Source organism: Tachysurus fulvidraco, chromosome 6 (assembly GCF_022655615.1).
Source record: "Tachysurus fulvidraco isolate hzauxx_2018 chromosome 6, HZAU_PFXX_2.0, whole genome shotgun sequence".
Lineage (NCBI taxonomy): Eukaryota > Metazoa > Chordata > Actinopteri > Siluriformes > Bagridae > Tachysurus > Tachysurus fulvidraco.
This window is the reverse complement of record NC_062523.1, coordinates 3,618,189-3,639,006: the sequence shown is the minus strand read 5'-3', so window position 1 is coordinate 3,639,006 and position 20,818 is coordinate 3,618,189. Positions and strand designations below refer to the sequence as shown.

Here is a 20,818-nt window from a genome sequence, read left to right as displayed (position 1 = left end):
GACAAATATTAAAAAAAGACTCGACTTTGACTTGACATTCATGACTTGAGACTCGACTCGGACTTCAGTTAAATGATTCAGAGATGGGGGATTCGACTTGACTCGAGTCAGACTTATGTCGCAAATTTGAGACTTGAGATTTGCTTGACGAATATTAAAAAAAGACTCGACTTGACTTTGACAAGACATTCATGACTCGAGACTTACTTGTGACTTACACCCACCTCTGGTGTTTGAAACACTTTTCTTGAGTACATGTCTGATCTAGGTTTCCCATCAGCCCCACATATCCTAATCACTTGCCCTGTGCCTCAGTTTCCCTCTGAATAGCTCCGATATAAATACGTTCTCTCTTTCAGTGTCTTTTTGTGTGTTGTTGTTTTTCTGTCTTGCTGCATGTCTTCTAATCTACCTGTTTCACCTTGTATTTTCTGTTTAGTTTCATGATTCATGAACATTACTCATTAAAAATCCAGATTAAATCCATGTTAGCCTTTATTACCTCAGTTGGATCCTGACAAACCTCTATTTAATAATTGGCCTGCTGTGATTCATTATAGTGGGAGTGAACGTCCAGGACGCATCACACATCTCTGGTGCGGTTTACTTTCCTGTAAAAGAACACAACACTTCCTGTTAATCAAATGTTAATGATGATTATTATTATAATAATTAAAAGTCACTGCAGGGTATAATGTATTGTATATGTAAGGTCTCTCTCTCTCTCAGAACACAGCTTCCTCATAGCAGCACATCAGCTGGAATTTTACATGGTAATGATGTCATGCAGTATTCTCCACTGAAGCGCACTTGTTTTTTTAGTTAACGGTGGTTTGTACAAAGTTTTCCATATTCTTGCCAAGGACATCTACCTTCCTATCTAACCATTTCTTCTTGTAACACTTAGTTGGTAGAGACTCTTACCAGATGTGGAGTAAAGGCCTACAGCTGTTTTTTCTTTTTTTACAATCTTCCAGAAGGGGACCTGAGACCTCTGACAATTTGGATACAGTAGTTATGAATGGATTGGTCTCACCTTCCTCAGGGCTGACCTCGCCAGCGCAGACGTCCCTGAGCTGTATGTGCTCCTCTGATGTAAGTGCAGACCTCCATCTCTGTGTAACTACATGGACACACAGCTAAATCACCTGTGTGTGCAAAATCCGGTCTTGTCAGTTCCACCAGCTGTTGCAGTGTCACAGTCCTCAAGGAGATCAAAGATCTAGCCGAGCACCATGGACAAGAGGTTCTTCGAGGAGCCAGCGAAGTGATGAACAGTCCTCCTTCTGCACCGATTAAAAACTTTATAAATCCCTTGGTGAAAATCCGGCTAGGTTTAGACCTGTCCAGACTCACTGTGTCCCATTTGCAGCTGTTCTCCATGAGAGGTTCTCTGGATCAATGAGGATCTTCTGTACAAAACAAAGACGAAATGTTTCAGTCCTACTGGATGAGTGAATAAGTCCTGGTCTGCTCTCTTCCTTGGGTAGGTATGGGATGCTTGGTCCACCATCATGGCCACCAGCCTGTGCCACGTCATTAAAGCAGCTAAATTATTGACAACCAAAGTTCTGCCCTTGTATGATATCTTTGGAACAAGCCAATACCTTCTCAGTTACTGTCTCCCAGGTACACTCCCAAATATTTAAACCCACCTGTTTTCCATGTTAAGTTAACTGGGAGACATGGTTACCCAAAAATCCCAGACTAAACTGGCTTCTCTTTTTTCCAGTTTATCTTTGCAGATGATAATACGTTAAATATTTCTATAACGTCAGTTAAGATATCAATATCTCTGTGTCCGTTAACCATAACGACGACATCGTTTGCATAAGCCGATACACAGTATGTGGTACTGCAAACTGATATTGATAAACCAGAAATTTTGCATCTTATCTGGCATAGTAATGCTCCTATGGCTAGGGGATATACTGTAGCATGCTGAACAGAGAGCAGCCCTGTCTGATACCCCGATACACTTTGTATATGCACATAAAGCACTGTTAACTTTCAGTACTCTCACAATGTCACTTTACAACACCTGGATCATGGCCATGAAACCTGAGTTGAACCCAAAAAGCCTTTTCCTGGTCAATGAAAATAAGACCAGTCTTCAGTCCCAATAGCCTAAAGATGTCCAAGATGATTTGACTCGCAGGCACACAGTACATCTGTTCGAAGTGAACGGCTTGCCTTATTTCCATCCCCAGTCCTTTTGCTAATGCTTTGGAGAGCATCTTACGGTCTGTGCACATTAGCAAGACAGAGTGCCAGTTCCTCAGGTCTGTTTCATCACCTTTCTTTGGTAGAAAGGTCAGGACTGCACTACGGCTCCTCAGCTGCGGCATACCATCGTTTAAGCTTGCTTTTCCGGACTTCCAGCATGTCCTGCCACAGCTCTGTCCAGAATGGTCAGTAGAACTCTCATCCCAGGTGACCCTCCTTTCTCTATGCTGTTAAGCACAGCCTCCAACTTCTCAAGGGTTAGTTCCCTATCAAGCTCTCTTGCTGACCTTTAAGTTAGCATAGGAAGTCTTTCTCCACCTCTTGCACAGCTGTGAGCTGCTCACCTTTTACAGTTTTGAATAAAAGCTGACTGCTTGCAAATCTCTGTTACCCTTTTAAACCGTGACTGTTACTGTTTTGCACAAGAAATTATCCAATGCTTGTTTTTTTTTTTTCTGTTGAGAGCCTCAATGTGACCTTGATTTCCTGTGGACCCTGGAGTTCCACTACTTCTAACTCCAGAGCTCTAAGTGATCTGTTGATGTTTTTAGTCACATTGTGAGCATTCTGTTGAAAAAGTACTCTCACACACTCAGGACAATTTCCCAGAGTTGACAATCAACCTACCATGCATGTCTTTGGACCGGGGGAGGAAACCGGAGTACCCGGAGGAAACCCCCGAGGCACGGGGAGAACATGCAAGCTCCGCACACACAAGACGGAGACAGAAATCGAACCCTGACCCTGGAGGTGTGAGGCAAATGTGCTAACCACTAAGCCACCGTGCCCCTCTTGAAAAAATACTTGTAATGTTAATTTTAACTTGTAATTTGTACTTTTGCCACATCCCACCATTTTTGCAAAGAGGTGAAAGATGGCTTCTGAAGCATAAAAGTATCTCAAACGAACATAAAACTCGCTCTAAATTTAGCATCATCTAAAAGTGCTGCATTAAAATGTCAGTATGCACTGTGTAGCTTTATTTTAAAGTGCACTGTATCATAAAATGGTCTGAAAAATCATTTTAAATATATAAAACATAATCGATCAAGCCTTGCCAGTAAGAGTATGTTTTGCTTACAGTGTGACAATGTGTACTGTCTTTCTGAACGCTAAGACACACAAACTTCACACACACAAGGCGGAGGCGGGAATCGAACCCCCAACCCTGGAGGTGTGAGGCCACCACTAAGCCACCGTGCCCCCCATTATTATTATTATTATTATTATTATTATTATTATTATTATTATTATTATTATTATTATTATTATTATTATTCCATGTGTTTTTTTACAGTAACAGAGACTTCTATAGAAACAGAAACTCCACAGAAATCAGCTGGAAGGTGGAGGTGTAACTTTACATTTTATGACACGTTCCCCTGTAGGAGCCTCACCCTGTCCGATTATTTTTAAACCAGCTGCTGATGACTTTGCAGTTTTATTTGATTTCTGCACACAACAGCTAAAGCAGGTCACCACTGATTATAGCTGAAAGGAATGTTAGCGTGCTATGATGACTTCGCTGCAGTTTGCTTGTCTTCATATCCAATATAACACCAAAGAAGAAAATACGACTTTAATAAGACTTTAATATACCACGACTTTGGTATAAACCAAAATAAATCTTTCATTTAATTCAAAATATTTGAAAGAATAAAACAACCAACCAACCAAACAAGTAAATAAAAGATGACAAGTTACACTGACCTGTATGTATTCCTGTTACTAAAAAGGTTAGGATATTTCATTATTATATCTTATATATTTAAGATATTTTGTATTTTATTTATTTATGTTACTAACTACATCATTTCAGATCATGCTCTGGCTTTAATGTGCTAAATTTGAACAAACAACACTTTATATAATGATACGTTTTTTGTCATTGTTGCTTTTTTTGGTGAAATCCCAAGCACAGGATTATTAAATTATTACACATCTATTATTAAACCCCCAGCAGTGATGACACGTTGAGACTTTACTCATGATCCACACACGTGAACAGAAAGAGCGATTTGGCTGAATGACGTCACAGGACACGTTTCTGAACAAATCTGCTGTGATGTTGAAACATTATTTCTGAGACTGATTCACTTATTAAAACCTTCCTGCTATTGTGTATGAAACTATTCAGAACTACAAGTCCTGTAATTAACTCATTCATATTCAAGTACATAAATAATAATAGTAACAACATTTAGGTTACATTAAAGTTTAGGTTTTAAAATGTTTAAAATTGAGTTTATGCCTTTTTTTAATTGCTTATTTTCCGTCATGAACGAATAAACATTACCTGGTTTATCTGGGAAAAAAATTCCACACTTTTAAACACACACACACACACACACACACACACACACACACACACACACACACACGCACGCACGCACGCACGCACGCACGCACGCACGCACACACACACACACACACACACACACACACACACACACACGCATGCACGCGCGCACTCGCGCGCTCACACACACACACACACACACACACACACACACACACACACACACACACACACACACACACACACACACACACACACACACAGACACACCTACAGGCTCTCAGGTGTGCTCATTCCTCCTTTACGCACCTGTGGAAAAGGAGAAAACAACCTTTACTCCTTCATTATAACGGATTTTGCCGCAACAGGAAGCTTCTCCGTGATTAACGTCTGCTTTTGAACTAGCATCTACTCTGGTTTTCTTGGTTTTGTTTTTGTTTTTGTTGCTGGTCACATGGAGACTGCGCTCTTGTAGGATTTACGCAGGATTTTGAGCCGCAGCATGATCTTTATTTCTCACACCTGCTTCTACAGCAGCTAACCAGCAACCAGCTCGGAATAAACTGAGGTACAGATTACTGAGATTACGTGTCCAAGGTGTACCTTTGGGTTTAGTGTTTATTCTGGAGAGAAAATCAGGTCGGTTTGGCTTTAAAGTCGGCGAATAATTTATGAGTCGCTCCGTAAAGAAAAATACGACAATTAGTGAAATGACCAGAATAAAATGTAGATTTAGGACAGTTATAATTTTACATACAATGTTATTTATAAAACTAGACAGAATAGATATTGGCAACATTATTTATTTACTAATTTTTTATTTGTTTGTTTGTTTATTTATTTATTTATTTATTTATTTATTTATTTATTTATTTATTTAACTATTTCAAGACATTAAAACGTGAAACATCCAATTTAATTTAATCTTTTGTGTAAATCCGAGGTGTTTGATGCTGATATGCAAATGAGTTCATGCCCAAAAATAATAAAAAAAAAACCCATCTATTTCCATTATTCAGCTTTTTCCTTCCCAACCCAATATTTTAGTTTTTATAGTTTTTGTTCTAAAATTGAAGGCATTTTGTAATTTCTTGTTACACTAAATATGAAGCAATTTTCTTTCTTAGTATTGTTTTTTTTTGTGTGTAGAAGACCTACTTATTCATGAAACACTTCAACTAGCACTTTCTTTCCTGTTTGTTGTATTAGTGTATTTAAAAAAAAAAAAACTTTGAACAGTGTTTTAGACTCATGGTATCTTAAGTCTGTAACCTAGTGAATGTATTTAATTTAAAGAGACTTAAGCACTTTGCCAAACGCTGCAAATGTAAATGTTATTTATAATTTTGTTAAACTTGTATTTATTTATTAATCAATTGATTTTTAATCAGACTACATATTCGCTTTTTACCAAAGTAAGTTAAAACAAAGTTTAAAGAAATTTGGTTTTGTTGTATTTAGCTGCTCCTTTCCAGTACCACGGCGTTCTGGCAAATGAAATTATTTATCTACTTTCCATAAACCACAGACTCCCATAATTATATTTGTTCTCATGTGTTTCTGTAAGCTAATTAGTTGTCTTTTGTGACATGAAACCATTTTTCTTAAATTTTAAATCATTTTTATGTGTTCCTGGTTTTTTGAAGTTATTTCACCTCTCGTCCTGGTCAGAAGTTTTCCTCTAACTGATGGCTGGATTTTTCCAGCAGTTACGACTCCTTCTTTGGAAAAATGCCCTGGGGATCATCAGGCAGCCGGTGAGTTCACTAGAGTTTATATTTTAAAGTTAATCCATATATTTGAAGTTAGATTCTAATCTAATCTAATCTAATCTAATCTAATCTAATCTAATCTACTATAATATAATATTATTATATTATATATTATCAATATTTAAAGTTTATAAACACTGTTCAATACATTTAGAACTTTAACCAGGAGTGAAAAAATGTACATGAATCAAAATCGTCCTATTTTAAACTTTATTATACTGAGCCGGAAATCTTCAAAAGACTAAGAGTATCTACATTTAAACACAGTGACGTATTTAAAGTAAATATTTTAACTGATGAAAAGTTCATCATGCTGGAGCCTGAATTTAACAAGCTAACTCAGAGCTAACAAGCAAGCAGACAACGTTACTATCTATCAACTTTAGCAAAATAAATTACAAAACCTAACTGGCGACTTAAGTTAAAAAGCTAACTCACAAAACTTTACTATCTAATCTAACAAGATAACTTACAAGCAAATTAGCAACACTTACATTATCTAACAAGCTAATTTCTGAAAGATATCTTGTACAGAATTCAACAAGCAAAAGATTAATAGCTAGAAAATCTACAAACTAATAAAAACATTAGGTAGTTGTTTTAAAAAGCCAATTTATAAAACATAAATCAACAATGAAATATGGAGCAGTTAACTAGCTAACTCATTTTACGAACAAAATTACAAAACATTTTGTAGGTTCCAAGTGTAACAAGATAACCTACAAAACCTAACTTAAAGTTAACATAGAAATGCTAATGGGTTTTTATTCTGACAAGCAAATGTACAAAATTTAATAAAACAATTACAACCTTATCAGTGAGATTAACCTAATTAGCTAATATAATATGTTACTGTACATTTACAGCATTTAGCAGATACTTTTTATCCAGTGTGACTTACATTTTTATTTCAATTTATACACCTGAGCAATTAAGAGTTAAGGGCCTTGCTCAGGGGCCCAGCAGTGGCAGCTTGGTGGACCTGGGATTCGAACCAACAACTTTCCGAACAGTAGTCGAACATCTTAACCGCTGAGCTACCACATCTCCATGTCACTTAAACTTCGAAAAAAAAATCTTGAAAAAAATCTTGAAGATCTTGAAAAATACACTTTGAAGTAGTTTGAAGAGAAAATTGGAAATTTTATGGAGGGGAAATAAGAAAATAATTTTTTTTTTACAACAGCATTAAAAACATGTGACTTAAACAACAGATGAAACGTGAAATGTCTGGTTTCTGCTCTGAAATTTTAATTAGTAATGAAATGTTTTTGTGTTTGTGGTTCTCAGGTTTGGTCTCTGGTTCTCCTCATTTGGCCTGTAGTGATCTTCATCATATTAGCCATCACCCGCTCGCAGTTTCCTCCGATTCTCAAAGACCCGTGTAAGTCTAAGAGCTTGGATCATTTCACACTCTTTCCCACAAATACACTTCATGACATCACTTCATACCTGAGTATGGAATTAATGCTGGTTTGGAAAGACATAATAAATAATGGATGTTTTGACAGTTTCCTTTAGAACTATGTTCCTGCTGTCAAAGTTGTCACACTGAGCGTGTTTTGTTATCTGTGAACACTCTAGTTGTCAAATGGTTCTTTGTCATTTTTTATTCATCTGGGAGCAGTGTGTTATTATTTCCATGTACTGTAGAACCCAACAGATCTTTATCCTAATAAAGTTAATTAAGGCTTTGCAAAGACAAACTATATAAAAAAAACTGGGGTTATTACAACATTCTTAGGTTCTTTGCTTTGTAAAGTTTGTAGATTGTTTAGCTAGAACCCTTTCTGTTCACCTTAGGGTTCTGTATAAAACCTTTAATATGGTTGTTAACCACATGAATACTTTATTAAAGGCTAATTTCTTCCTAATGGGTTCTACCTGGAACTTTCTCTGATAAAAAGCTGATCTATCTATTTATTTGATTAATTATTTTATTTTTGTTTTGTTTTGTTTTATTTTATTTTATTTTATACAATTTTTATTTTTCAAGCACAAGAAATCATGGGTTCTACCCGGAAACTTTTATTTTTTAGCTTATCTTTAATTACCTTCTTTTTCTTTCTTTTTCTTTTAAGAATGAAACAGAAATAGATGAGTATCAGTTCATGTAAACTCTTGTGAAAGAATTCACTAGAGGTCATTTGTATAGTTAATGTTCTACTTGGATTTATTTTTTTTGATAAACACAGTAGAGTTCTGTAGAGTTTTACGTAATTGTTCTCTGTAAGGAACACTCCCAAAAAGTTAGCCTTTTTTTTTTTTTTTTTTTTTTTTAGAAAAATGTACAAAATAGCTGGAGATTCTTAGCTTTTTAATAGGGTTCTACTTAGAGCCCTGACTGCTAAAGAACTCAGTAAGGTTGTAAAGTTGTAAGGACCTTTTTAAAACCTTAAAAGTAAAAGTTTTTCCAAAGAGGGAGAAGTCAGAGCGAACTTAAGTGCTCTAACAGGTTATTTTCCTAGAACTGTCTGGTTTCTGCTATGTTGCTACACAGAACCTTAAAGATGCAAAGTACAAAACAACTAGAACAAACAACGATAAGAGTTTTAGATGTGAATAGACAGAACTTTTGTATGTGCTCGAATAAAAGGGTTCTAGAAGGATTAGTTTATTTCTTTGCCTTTTCACTAGCTCTACATAGAACCTTTAAGGTGGTCCAATGAGGGACAAGTCAAAGATTTTTATTTGATGGTTCTATTTAAAAACCCTTTAGATAAACATTTTATAATGGTTTTATTAGGATAAAAAGTTTTCCAGAAGGATTATTTGTAGAGATACGGGTTCTTTGCTTCCTAAAGAACCTTTTCTGATGGAGAAACCTTCTGTAATTTCTTCCATAAATTCTGTAAGTGTTCTGTATGTAAGTCAAGTTAAAGGAACCTTAAAAGCTTGAATCTCTTCTGAGAATGTTGAATATTTTTGAACCACAAGGCGATTTGCATGTAGATCTTTTCAGGTTCTTTGGTTCCTAAACAGGGACACGGTGGCTTAGTGGTTAGCACGTTCAACTCACACCTCCAGGGTTTGGGGGTTCGATTCCCACCTCTGCCTTGTGTGTGTGGACTTTGCATGTTCTCCCCGTGCCTCGGGGGTTTCCTCCGGGTACTCCGGTTTAATCCCCCGGTCCAAAGACATGCATGGTAGGTTGATTGGCATCTCTGGAAAATTGTCCGTAGTGTGTGTGTGTGCCCTGTGATGGGTTGGCACTCCGTCCAGGGTGTATCCTGCCTCGATGCCCGTGACCCGAGAAGTTCGAATAAGTGGTACAAAATGAATGAATGGTTCCTAAACAGGTTCTCCAGTGAAGACTATTGGTTATACAGTTCTATAAAGAAACTATGAGAATTCATTAGAAAGGAACAAACCAAAGGATTCTACAGGGCACTAGATTTATTTTATAAGCAGTTCTATGGTTCTTAACTCGGTTCCACCTGGAAGTCACTTGTATAAGAAATGCTTTTGTCGAATCGTTTAAATCGAACCTTTATTATTTCCCCCCTTAGAATATACCACATGTTTATTTTTAGCCCACACATTGTTAGTATGAGTACAGGTTCGACAAGAAACCTTTATTTCCGAGTAGGAAATCCTGGTGTTGTTAAAAGAACACGAAGAACACTGATGGTGAAGCATCTTTATTTTTAGAAGTTTTATTTCACTAAAGAAATCCTGCTACACACCAGACTTCTTTTGGTCTGACTCTTATTTGAAAACATTTTTAGTGAGCACAATAGGAGGTGGATTTAGGTGTAACATGATGCTGTGGTTCTTTCATGATCACCTAGAGACCCTTCTTTATACTTTGTGCCTTTGTGTAACATGCATATTCATATATATATATATATATATATATATATACTGTGCATATTTAATATATACCGTAACCAAGTTAGCTCACGGTATTCTGAGAAGCTTATCCCCAGACACGATAAGAGGAATCATAGTGTAGAGACGTGGTGATGGTTTGTGGTTTGTTCCACTTGGCACGCTGTAATGGTGGTTTTTATTTTCCCTGTGTATTGTTTACGGTGACACAATAAGAGGCGTGAAAAACCTCAGAGCTCGCTTGTGTTTTGCTTGAAAAACTGGCTGCAACAAGATCCCGCTTCAAACCCAAACTCCACTGGGGTATTATTCTTATACGCCGCGTTGTTGCCTCGTGATCGGATTCCGCCGGGAGTCAGTAGGCTTTCTGTGCTCTCTTTCTTTCTTTTGTATAGCTCTTGTCTGCATAGATACAAGACATCCGGGGAATATGGATAAAGATCGTTAAGAGAAGATGAGGCTTTATTATTAAAGAGAGGCTTCATCTATGTCCCGATCGCACCTTTAGACCTCTGTGTGTTCGCTCTTTCATATCTGCTACATTAACATTACATTTTAAAGTGACACAAAATCTGATTTTTCCACCTTAGTGTGAAACAGATCTGATTTTTTTTCTCAAGAGAGACTCGCTTGCGCTCTGGGTAGCGTTCACAGATCCAGGATCTCCTGTTTGCTCCTGAGCTTGGATTACGGTCTGCAAGGAGTTTCGCATGTTCTGTCTGTGTTGGTTTCCATATCGCCTCTTAAAAACATTCCAGTTAGTGGATTGACTGCATTAAATTGCCCCTATGAGTGTGTGTTTGTGTGTAGGATCTATTCCTGCCTCACATTCTGTGTATTTCTGGGATAGACTCCGGATGCACGATGACCCTGATTACTTATCGGTATTCACTGGTACTGAAAGTGAGTGAGGACAGAAAGCTTTTAGGTCCCAGACACATAAGGATTTTTAACACTGAGATTAACCACATGTTCAAACCTCTGCTTTTACCCTCTGGGGTAGATGAAGGTTTTACACGTGCGTGTATATAGAAGCAGGGTTATGAAGCATGTCTTCTCCCGGGGTTATGAAGCTCTGCTCTGAAGCAGGATCAGTGTTTTACAGTGTTAACTCCATGTCACGGTGACAAACGTGTACAGTGCGAAACGACACGATGTTAGAACTTTACGGCTTGTTGCTTAGCAACAGAAACACAATCGGAACCTGAAGCTCGTATCGAGTGAAAACCAGGACGTAGCTGAACAACACCGGACACAAACGATTCTGTAGATAGAGTCAGGAGGCAAAACACTGAATATCATGGAAGTGAGAAGGGAAATACTGTACGTCACGCTGAGAAATTAGAGGAACAAACGTCTGGTCGACGACACAACAGACTTCAAAAGAACAAAAAAGAAAGGCCTCTGCTACAGTATGCCTCTGATAAGACAAATTCACTTATAACATGAACTCACTGTACACAAGAAAAATGTGGGTGTGAACTAAAGAAGATTATGAAGAAATATATAAAAGTAAAGGGATACCAAAGTGATGTATATAAAAAGGCGTGACACGTTATTGTTGATTAGATGAAGGAAGAATTTAGGAGTGGCTTCTCGATGTAGAGTAGAACCTGTTTGGGTTTCCGCAGCTTGGTCTCATGGAAATAAGTTTCATGGTTGAGACATTAAGCTGCAGTAGAGTTCGAGTGATTCGACAAATCGCGATCATTAAACTGTCAGATTTGAGGAAGTGTGTAGCAGTAACTGGTAATTAATAGCTTCGAAGTCCCGCCCACTTCACTTATCTCACACCTTCACATCACATATACATAAAAATAATTACATTTTTTTTACATAATTACAAGTTATAACAAGTATCATGTCATTATTCCATATAAACTTTGCAAAATGTTCACATTTTATTTATTTATTTATTTATTTATTTATTTATTTGTTTATTTATTTACCAACCTTATAAACCACATTTACAAGTAAGGAAACACATGAAATCTTTTTTTTTCTTTTCTTTTGCTTGTTTTTCATTTGAATTTTTTTTAGTAAAAACAATTTACAAAATCACTTGTTGTATAATAATGAAATTATTCGACCAAATGATGAAAGATTTTCAGAGCCATGAAACAAACTTCTACTTATATTATTTTAAAAGAAATTTTCTTTAAAAAAAAAAAGAAGTTTGCACATTTATTCAGATATACAGTATTTAAAAAGGATCTTATCCATAAATATATGCACCGATTAAAAAAAGACCTTAAATACTTTTATATGAATATCAGCAATCGGCTGACAAAGGTTATTTATTTATTTAATTAATTCTATTTTATTTATTTATTTTTATTTATTTATCTATTTATTTGTTTGTTTGTTTGTTTGTTTGTTTGTTTATAGATTCATTCATTCATTCGTTCATTCATTCATTCATTCATTCATTCATTCATTCATTCATTCATTTATTAAACCATGTTGACCTGATAAGGTTCCTGTCCTGTTTCTAGAGTACACCATATCATGGTAATTGCGTAAACGCTCAGGTGTGTTGTCAGAGAACTCCTACACAGTAGAAATCCCACACCCAACATCAGAATTTCTTCATTGGAATCCGTCACGACGACATTCCGTCTTACACGTCACTACATCAGTCTTTCCTGCCTTTAAGATATTGCCTTTTTATTTCTTTAGAGTTCAAATGAAAGATAGATTTTACAAAGAAAGTGAGCTTGGAAAAATGATTTCCTTCCAGTAAGGCGCTGTGGTGCAGTGACGAGCACATTTCACTGAAAACCTGTTAAACCTATTCACGTTAATCATATGGCTTTGAGGATAGCTCAGAAAATATCTACTCTGACCGGTATATATTCAGCTTATAGAGCAGGATTAAAAACTAGCATGAGCTTAGCATGAGTACTTATAAGGCCATTATGGGAAATATTATAATAGAGGTTCAAGAGACGTGTGAAACGTTGTGACTGTGCAGGGAAACGAAGATTAATCTCAAAGGAGAACTAAGTACTAAGAATTCCCGATGAGAGAATAAATAAAAATAAATAAATTGCTACTTTTTTATTCAAATCCGTAACATTAACAAAGGTCATGTTTGTTCATCCGTTGTGATTTGATTTTGTATTTGTATTTTCAAACCCCTGAATAAAATCAAATCCCATGTTCACAGGGATGTCGTACTTACTGTAGCTTAGTGGTTAAGATCCTAGTTCAGATCCTAGATCCAACAATTGTCCACTACCGGGCCCTTGAGCAAGGTCTCTTAAGGTGCAGTTGTATAAAATTGCGATAAGCATAACTTTATTGGGATGAGGGTGTTTAACAAAAGGCTATAAATATGAGCTGAGAGTCAAAGCCACAACTCTGTTTTTGACACTATAGTTATAATATGTTTCCCATCAGCACCAGTGTCCTGGTGGGATTTCACAAAGTAACTGCTTAACCTTTTATGCTTCACGAAAATTATGTGTACTATAAGGCATGAATTGTGTTTTGTTGAAACAGGTAACAATTTTACATGAAATATGACTAATATTTTTTCTTAAATCTGACTGAAAAAAGGGAACACGGTGGCTTAGTGGTTAGCACGTTCGCCTCACACCTCCAGGGTCAGGGGTTCGATTCCCGCCTCCGCCTTGTGTGTGTGGAGTTTGCATGTTCTCCCCGTGCCTCGGGGGTTTCCTCCTGGTACTCCGGTTTCCTCCCCCGGTCCAAAGACATGCATGGTAGGTTGTTTGGCATCTCTGGAAAATTGTCCGTAGTGTGTGTGTGCCCTGTGATGGGTTGGCACTCCGTCCAGGGTGTATCCTGCCTCGATGCCCGATGATGCCTGAGATAGGCACAGGCTCCCTGTGACCTGAGAATAGTTCGGATAAGCGGTAGAAAATGAATGAATGAATGAATGAAAAAGTCCATTCTTTTGTTTGTAGTAAATGCAGAGAAGTACTGAAAGTATTGAAAATTTTACATTTACAAACAAAATTGTATCGGTGCATCGAATAAACAAAGAATTTTAGAAATCTAAGTATTTTAAGCAAGAAGAAATAGAAGGTAAGTATGGTGTGAGGTTGTCATCTTGATGGACCAGAGTCTTTCTGCTGGAGTGAAGTATCTCAAAAATGTTGTGGCCAGAGTGTGAGGGGTCAGCCATAATCTTAATCCCCTCTAGTGTCTGGCCCCAAGAATTGGGTTAACAGGGTTCGGCCCCCAGTGTCCCGCCCACGGTGTCTTTGGTATATGCTTTGGGGGATGTGGTACAGCTCAGTGTTGAAGATGCCACTGCTGTGTCCCTGAGCAAGGTCCTTTCCCCTCAATTGCTTAGCTGTATAAATGAAATAAATGTAAGTTGCTCTGAATAAGGTCGTCTCAAATGCCATAAATGTAAATTGTCACAATTAAAAAACGAAAACAAAACACAACAAACATCTCCAACGAAGGAATCCTGCCATGAACTGGATGGAAACTTGGCTGTTGTAATGGATGGTAGTAAATGAATGTCGTTAAGTCAGTTGTTCATTTTTAGAAAACAGTTGTGTAACCGTCGTAGTAGATCTTAAACCTGTACATTTTGACTGTGAGTCTAAAATGATACACACGGAAATCTCTGTCATTTTTTGTCAGGTCTGTTTATATAAAGAAATCGGATATTCCGGATATTATTACAGTTCTGTTTGTTTTGGAAATTTATTTTCCGAGTTCTGACTACAGCAGTAACATAGTTTCAACAACAAAATAAGAACATGATTCGTGCCTTCACAAGGCAGAAATATTACTTTACGTCTCCTTATCAGACTTTTCTTCTCATCTGCTTTTTCAGGTTATGTGGCCCCGAGGAACCTCCCGAGTGCAGGGTTCTTCCCCTTCCTGCAGACTCTCATGTGTAACACTGACAGCAGCTGCTCCAATAAATCCTACCTCACGGAATCCAAGAGCCTCCGCCATCGCAGGGATGTAAACACACGCAGGTATGAGATCATCCAGTGCTCAGGGTTTCGTCCCAGTTACATTCTCAAAATGAATCAAGGAATCAGTGAATCAATCAATGACTCAACAAACCAAGCGAGGAAGCAGTTAAATTCTCAAAATGAATCAAGGAATCAATTAATATATCAATCTATCAATCAACAAACCAAGCAAGTAACCAATTTAATTCTCAAAACGAATCAATGAATCAATCAATGGATAAAAAAAACCTGAGCCAACAACCAACAAATGAATCAATGAATAGCGCTTTTCTAATATGGAAAGTTTCTTTACAAAATATGTAACATATTACAAGTGCCAAATAATTTAATTAAATGTACACTATAATTATTTAGGATAATGAACAGCTCTTTAAATGCTCACCATAACCGTCCATGCATCCTTTTGTTCTGGTCGGTGCCAAAATTAAATCAGAGACTTATTTCAATATTTAAGAAGAGAAAGTTGTTTTGGGTTTTTGGATACGGTAAATAATTAATGTTTTTTTAATTGTTTTTTTTATTTTTTATTTTTTTTATGATTATCCAAATTTAGAGTCCTTTTGGTGTATTATGTTTACATCGTACAGCCAGCGGTGATTCTGCTCAGTTGGAGATGATGGAAGTAATCCCAGAGGAGTTTAAAAGAAAGTAAAGAAATGTCCCTCAAGCGACACGTCTTTTTGAAAAGATAGACGTTCCTTGTTTGCCTTTTTACTTACGTGTTATCAGTCCAAAACAAAGAATATCTGTTTTCAAACAGATGAGCACACATACCGTCATGCTTTTGTGCTCGTGTTAAGAACATTGCAATGGAGAAACCTTTACCTACATTTTTAAAAAAAACCTCATTATTATGATAAAAAAAATATATATATCAAACATAAGATCAAAACATCTCAGAAATGCAAAAATAACTTTTATTTGAACCCTCAGGGGAAAAAATATGCTTGCCTGAGGAGTGAAATATGTTCATGAGTATTGAGGATCATGTGTCAGTTATTCATTTCTTTTTGTATTAGAATGCCTACAGGATGAAATATTTTATTTATTTATTTATTTATTTATTTATTTATTTATTTATTTATTTTTTAAAAAAAATTGTGCTTGTGATCCATGTAAAGCCTAATAAAATCCAACCGCGCTGGTTTCATACAGGAAATTAAACAAATTGACTGAAATAAATTATGGTCTTATAACCAAAAAATGAATTCATACTATATGAATATATATATACATATGAATTCAACTTGCAGAAATTTGCAGTGTTCTGCACAATGGTGCTTGGACCCCTGTAATCGCTTTAAGGACACACTAAAGGTTGAAAAAGCAGATGAAAGTTTGACTGTCTTCAAAGCAGAAAGGATCACAATAAAAATGTTTGCTCTGTTAGAGACTGTCAAAACACACAATGTATTCCTTTGAGTAGACTAGCATTGAGCTAAAGGTATATATATATATATACGTATATATATATATACACACACATACATATATACATATACACGTATGTATATATATATATATATATATATATATATATATATATATTTCACCCGAATAGCAGAATTTTAGGAAAAGAAAAGTTGCATTTCATTTAGTGTGTTAGACCGTCAATTTGGGTCTATTTACAAAATAGTGCTTGGACCCCTATAATCACTGCTTTGGCCTATATCGAAGATTTAATTGAGCTATGTGAAGGAGATGGTTTTTAAATCCAAGCTCAAACCACTTCTCTCTCTCTCTCTCTCTCGTTCTCTCTCTCTTTCTCTGTCCTTCCTCAGTTCTCCATTGTTACCTCATGGTTTGCCTCCTTTGCCCGACCTGGAGAAACTTGGTTTGGTCCATGTGCTGAGGAAGAGAGAGACATCCAACTCCACACAGATCCTACAGCAGTGGGATAAATGGCTGAGTGAGTGCCTGCATTAACCTGTTTTGCTAGCTTAACTTTATTTGACCATATGCTAAGTAGCTAGTAATAACACACACCAGAAACGTTACACCACGTTCATTCTGATCCTCGAATCTGTTCTGAAAATTCACCGGAATGATCCCGAGTCAGTGCTAAAATGTACTACATTTACTAAAGCTAATCTTTTTAGTTCTATACTTCCATTCTTTTTCACACTACTAAACTCGTTTTTTTGTTTTTTTTTGAAGATTCCAGCATTCAGGCTTCATCAAACCTCACCAACACTATCTTGGAAGCCATCAACAGCACCATAGTGGCTGACGAGGTTAGTCAAGAAAACGTTTTTTTTTTCTTTTAAACCCAATTCATTTGTTTGCTTTTCATGAGTTTGTTTTTACAGTGGACCCCATGTGCTTGTTTAATAATTATGAATATAGTTTTATTGTCACTGTACAATAAAGTTATTTAATTATTTGTTTTTACATCAGCTTAAGCTTATCGAGAAAAAAAAAAAAGCAAATATCAACACAGTTATTTTATCAAACCCTAAGTTCTATGTGCACTCTGTAGGGACCCAAATCACCCATTATGGCTTCTCTAATTTATCCTAGCTAGCTCTCAGAGTGGCTATTTTCAAAAATTCAAGGATATTGTCAAGAAGGATCTCATATGATTTAATGATCATTTCATGATGGTAATTTTTAACGATAAAATCCCCGGAAATGTTTTGACATTTTTAACTTATTTAAGAAATGATAAAATTCTATAGTATCAGATTAAGATGCACTCTTGCTGTTTTTTTTTTTTTTTTTTTTGTTGTTGTTTTTGTGTGTAAATCTTACTCATCTTGCTAATAATTGATTGCTGGATTGAAAGATTGTTTAAGTAAGGAATAAATCATGCAGCTTCACAAGAAGTCATGCAGAAAATTATTACTGGCACGTGACTGTGATGAAGCGTTAAGTCAATGCTAGCTTGCTGAAGTTGTTTTTATTTCCCCATAACAGCTCGTCCTGAAGTGTTTTATTCCTCTTACATTACAGCGATTTAATCTATTTCAAATTTCTAAAAAAAAAAAAACCTGAAGAATGAAACCATGACACTGACACTGGAGACTCCTTCCGTACATATTAAGTCAACATCTTTTTACAGAAAACTTTAGCACGTTAATATGAACCTGTGATAAATCTGTCAGAAATTCTTAGGTATAAAGTTTTTTCGTTTTTATTTGAAGGTATTTATTTTACCATTCAAGCCCAGATATTATGATGTCACAACAGTCCTGATGCTCAACCGTAATTGAATTGTTTTGAAATTATAAGACCTGTTAGTTCCTCAGGAGCTCTTGGTCATACAATTCCACTGAACTACAAACTGTTGTAGAAAGGACATTATTTACATTGACATTTATTTCCTGTTCAGTGTCACTAAATGAGGATAAGATTCACTTCTGAGTCTGGTTCCTCTTAAGGTTTCTTCCTCATATCATCCCAGGGAGTGTTTCCCTCATCATCAAGAAAAGAATATATGAATATATGAATAGATGAATAGTAACTTAATTGTAAACTTCAGTTTTTATTCTGTTTCTACACTTCTGTAAAGTTGCTTTGAGACAACACGAAGTGTTAAAAGTGCTATACAAATAAAACAAATTAAATTTTATTTAATTATAGTCAGTTCCATATAGATTCTGTGGGTGGAGCTTTGTGTACACGGGCGAGAAAAAAGGAGATTTACGGAGTGGAAAAAGTTTCAAGTTTCAAGTTTCAGCTTCAAATATTTCACTGAAACAGAACTATAATGATCCTTGAAATACTGTATTTACTTATATTTTATAAGAATATAAATGATTTAGCAGTAATTAAAAAGAGAATAAAAGAAGTGAAAGAAATGTACTAACTAGCCTTCAATTCTGATCCTATATTTACAGTACAGTAGGTTTTACTGTATGTAGGCATTGGGTGTGATGGAGAGACTCTTGTTTTGTGTTCTAAAACAATAAAAGTCTACATAATGAAGCACCTGCTACTGAACAAAGCAAGACTAAGAGTACCCGAAACAAAGAAAGATGTATAGCAAGCTAACAAGAACAACAACAGTCTTGTCTGTTCAGATGCTGTATTGTTGTATATGGGTGTGTTTATTTGATTAAAGTTTTGATGACATAACCAGTCAAACATCTCACGTGCCACCTCTAGGATGTATTGAACGTCATCCTGGACTCGGCAGGCACCCTGAAAACAATCTTCTGCAACATCTCTACGTCTGCGCTGTCCGATTACAGTCACGCCAGCTCGGTGTTGGAGCGTTTCTGCAGGTCCAATGATACGGCACTGGAAGTTTCCCTCTCGACGCTGAACCAGGTGGAGCTCCATCACCTGCATGCACATCCTCACAATCGACTTTTGTTTTGTGATAAATCTCTTAATTAAGGAGCCAAACATTTCCTCAGTCAAGCCATGAATTTGATAGCTACAGTATAGTGACAAAAAGCATCAATGAACAAAGTTAAAAAATATTCTCATTATGCTAGAAATCAGAGGTGAATAATCAATAATACACTCAATACAGTATATTCATACTGCAAAAATAAATAGTTCTATTTATAGTGCAGCTACAGTTTTGCTGCATAAAAAGTTCCGAAACGTTTATCAGAAACATTTTAAACACAAAGTCTCAAAAAATACAGGATAGAAAATATGGACTGAAGTAGGAAATAGAGAATTAAAATTCTGGTGCTGTCAAAAAAAAAAAAAAAAAAAAAAAAAAAAAAAAATATATATATATATATATATATATATATATATATATATATATATATATATATATATATATATATATACATAAACTACAATGGACAATAAATAAAAAATATAAATATAAGCAAAAATAATAAAACAATGAAAAAAATTAAAAAGCAACAAATAACCTAAAACTACGACAAGCCCCGAAATAAATTTACATTCTATAACTTTGTATTTCAAAAAAAATTATTTTTTTTCTGATTTAATTTTATTCCTTGGCCATTTCCCACCTAAATGTTCACACATTTAATTTAATTCACAAGTGAATTAATAAAATTATATTTTTGTTTATAGTAAAGTATGATTTATCTGATGTGCATACATCTCACTTTAAATGTATTTAATAATGATTTTTTTTTAAGAAAAAAAAAAGAAAAAGGTCCTGGAGATTTTAATTTTATACTATCTTCCTGTTAGAGTTATCCATAAAGATTAAAATTAAATAAAACTCTGAGTCAAACTGATTGGGGGATTTAATTCTAGTCGGTAAATAAAGTTTATTTAAAAAGTAGTAGCCAAGCATGTTCATATGTAACTCAGGAAGTGCACATGCTTCAATTTGAAATTAAATCTAAAATCCATTATAATACTAACAGCATCTTATACTGTATATATATATATATATATATATATATATATATATATATATATATATATATATATATATATATATATATATATAATGTACAAAGATTTACTCTATTGTTGACATTTGAACTGTCATGATCAGTCAGTAAAATTTCCACTCACTCAATGCTCCACCTAATCTGAGCTTTAACCCCTCCCTTTAAATCAAACAGAACAGACAACAAACTTCAGTGTCTTTGCTGATGATGTACAATGAGCAACATACACATTGCAAGTTAAATATATGTTTGAAAAGTGGGAACATACCATTCTAACACTCGCAGAAAGTGAAAGAAAACATCTTCATACATGTCAGTCTTAATAAGTGGATTATCTATTCAGAGTAAGTTAGAGTTGAAAGTAACGTCAGTATTTACACAGGGAAG

General features: G+C 35.5%; 1 protein-coding gene across 1 annotated transcript in view; it reads left to right on the top strand.

Moving 5' to 3' along the window:
• The first annotated feature begins 4,816 nt into the window (after positions 1-4,816).
• The window catches only part of abca12 (ATP-binding cassette, sub-family A (ABC1), member 12), an 89,164-nt gene continuing 73,162 nt past the window's right edge, over positions 4,817-20,818 (top strand). Inside the window, exons 1-7 of the mRNA XM_027166277.2 lie at positions 4,817-5,093; positions 6,172-6,282; positions 7,588-7,681; positions 14,945-15,092; positions 16,874-17,001; positions 17,250-17,326; positions 19,200-19,364. Of these exons, the coding sequence (XP_027022078.2) occupies positions 6,214-6,282; positions 7,588-7,681; positions 14,945-15,092; positions 16,874-17,001; positions 17,250-17,326; positions 19,200-19,364 (681 nt within the window). The 5' untranslated portion in view covers positions 4,817-5,093; positions 6,172-6,213. The remainder of the gene's footprint in view (positions 5,094-6,171; positions 6,283-7,587; positions 7,682-14,944; positions 15,093-16,873; positions 17,002-17,249; positions 17,327-19,199; positions 19,365-20,818) is intronic.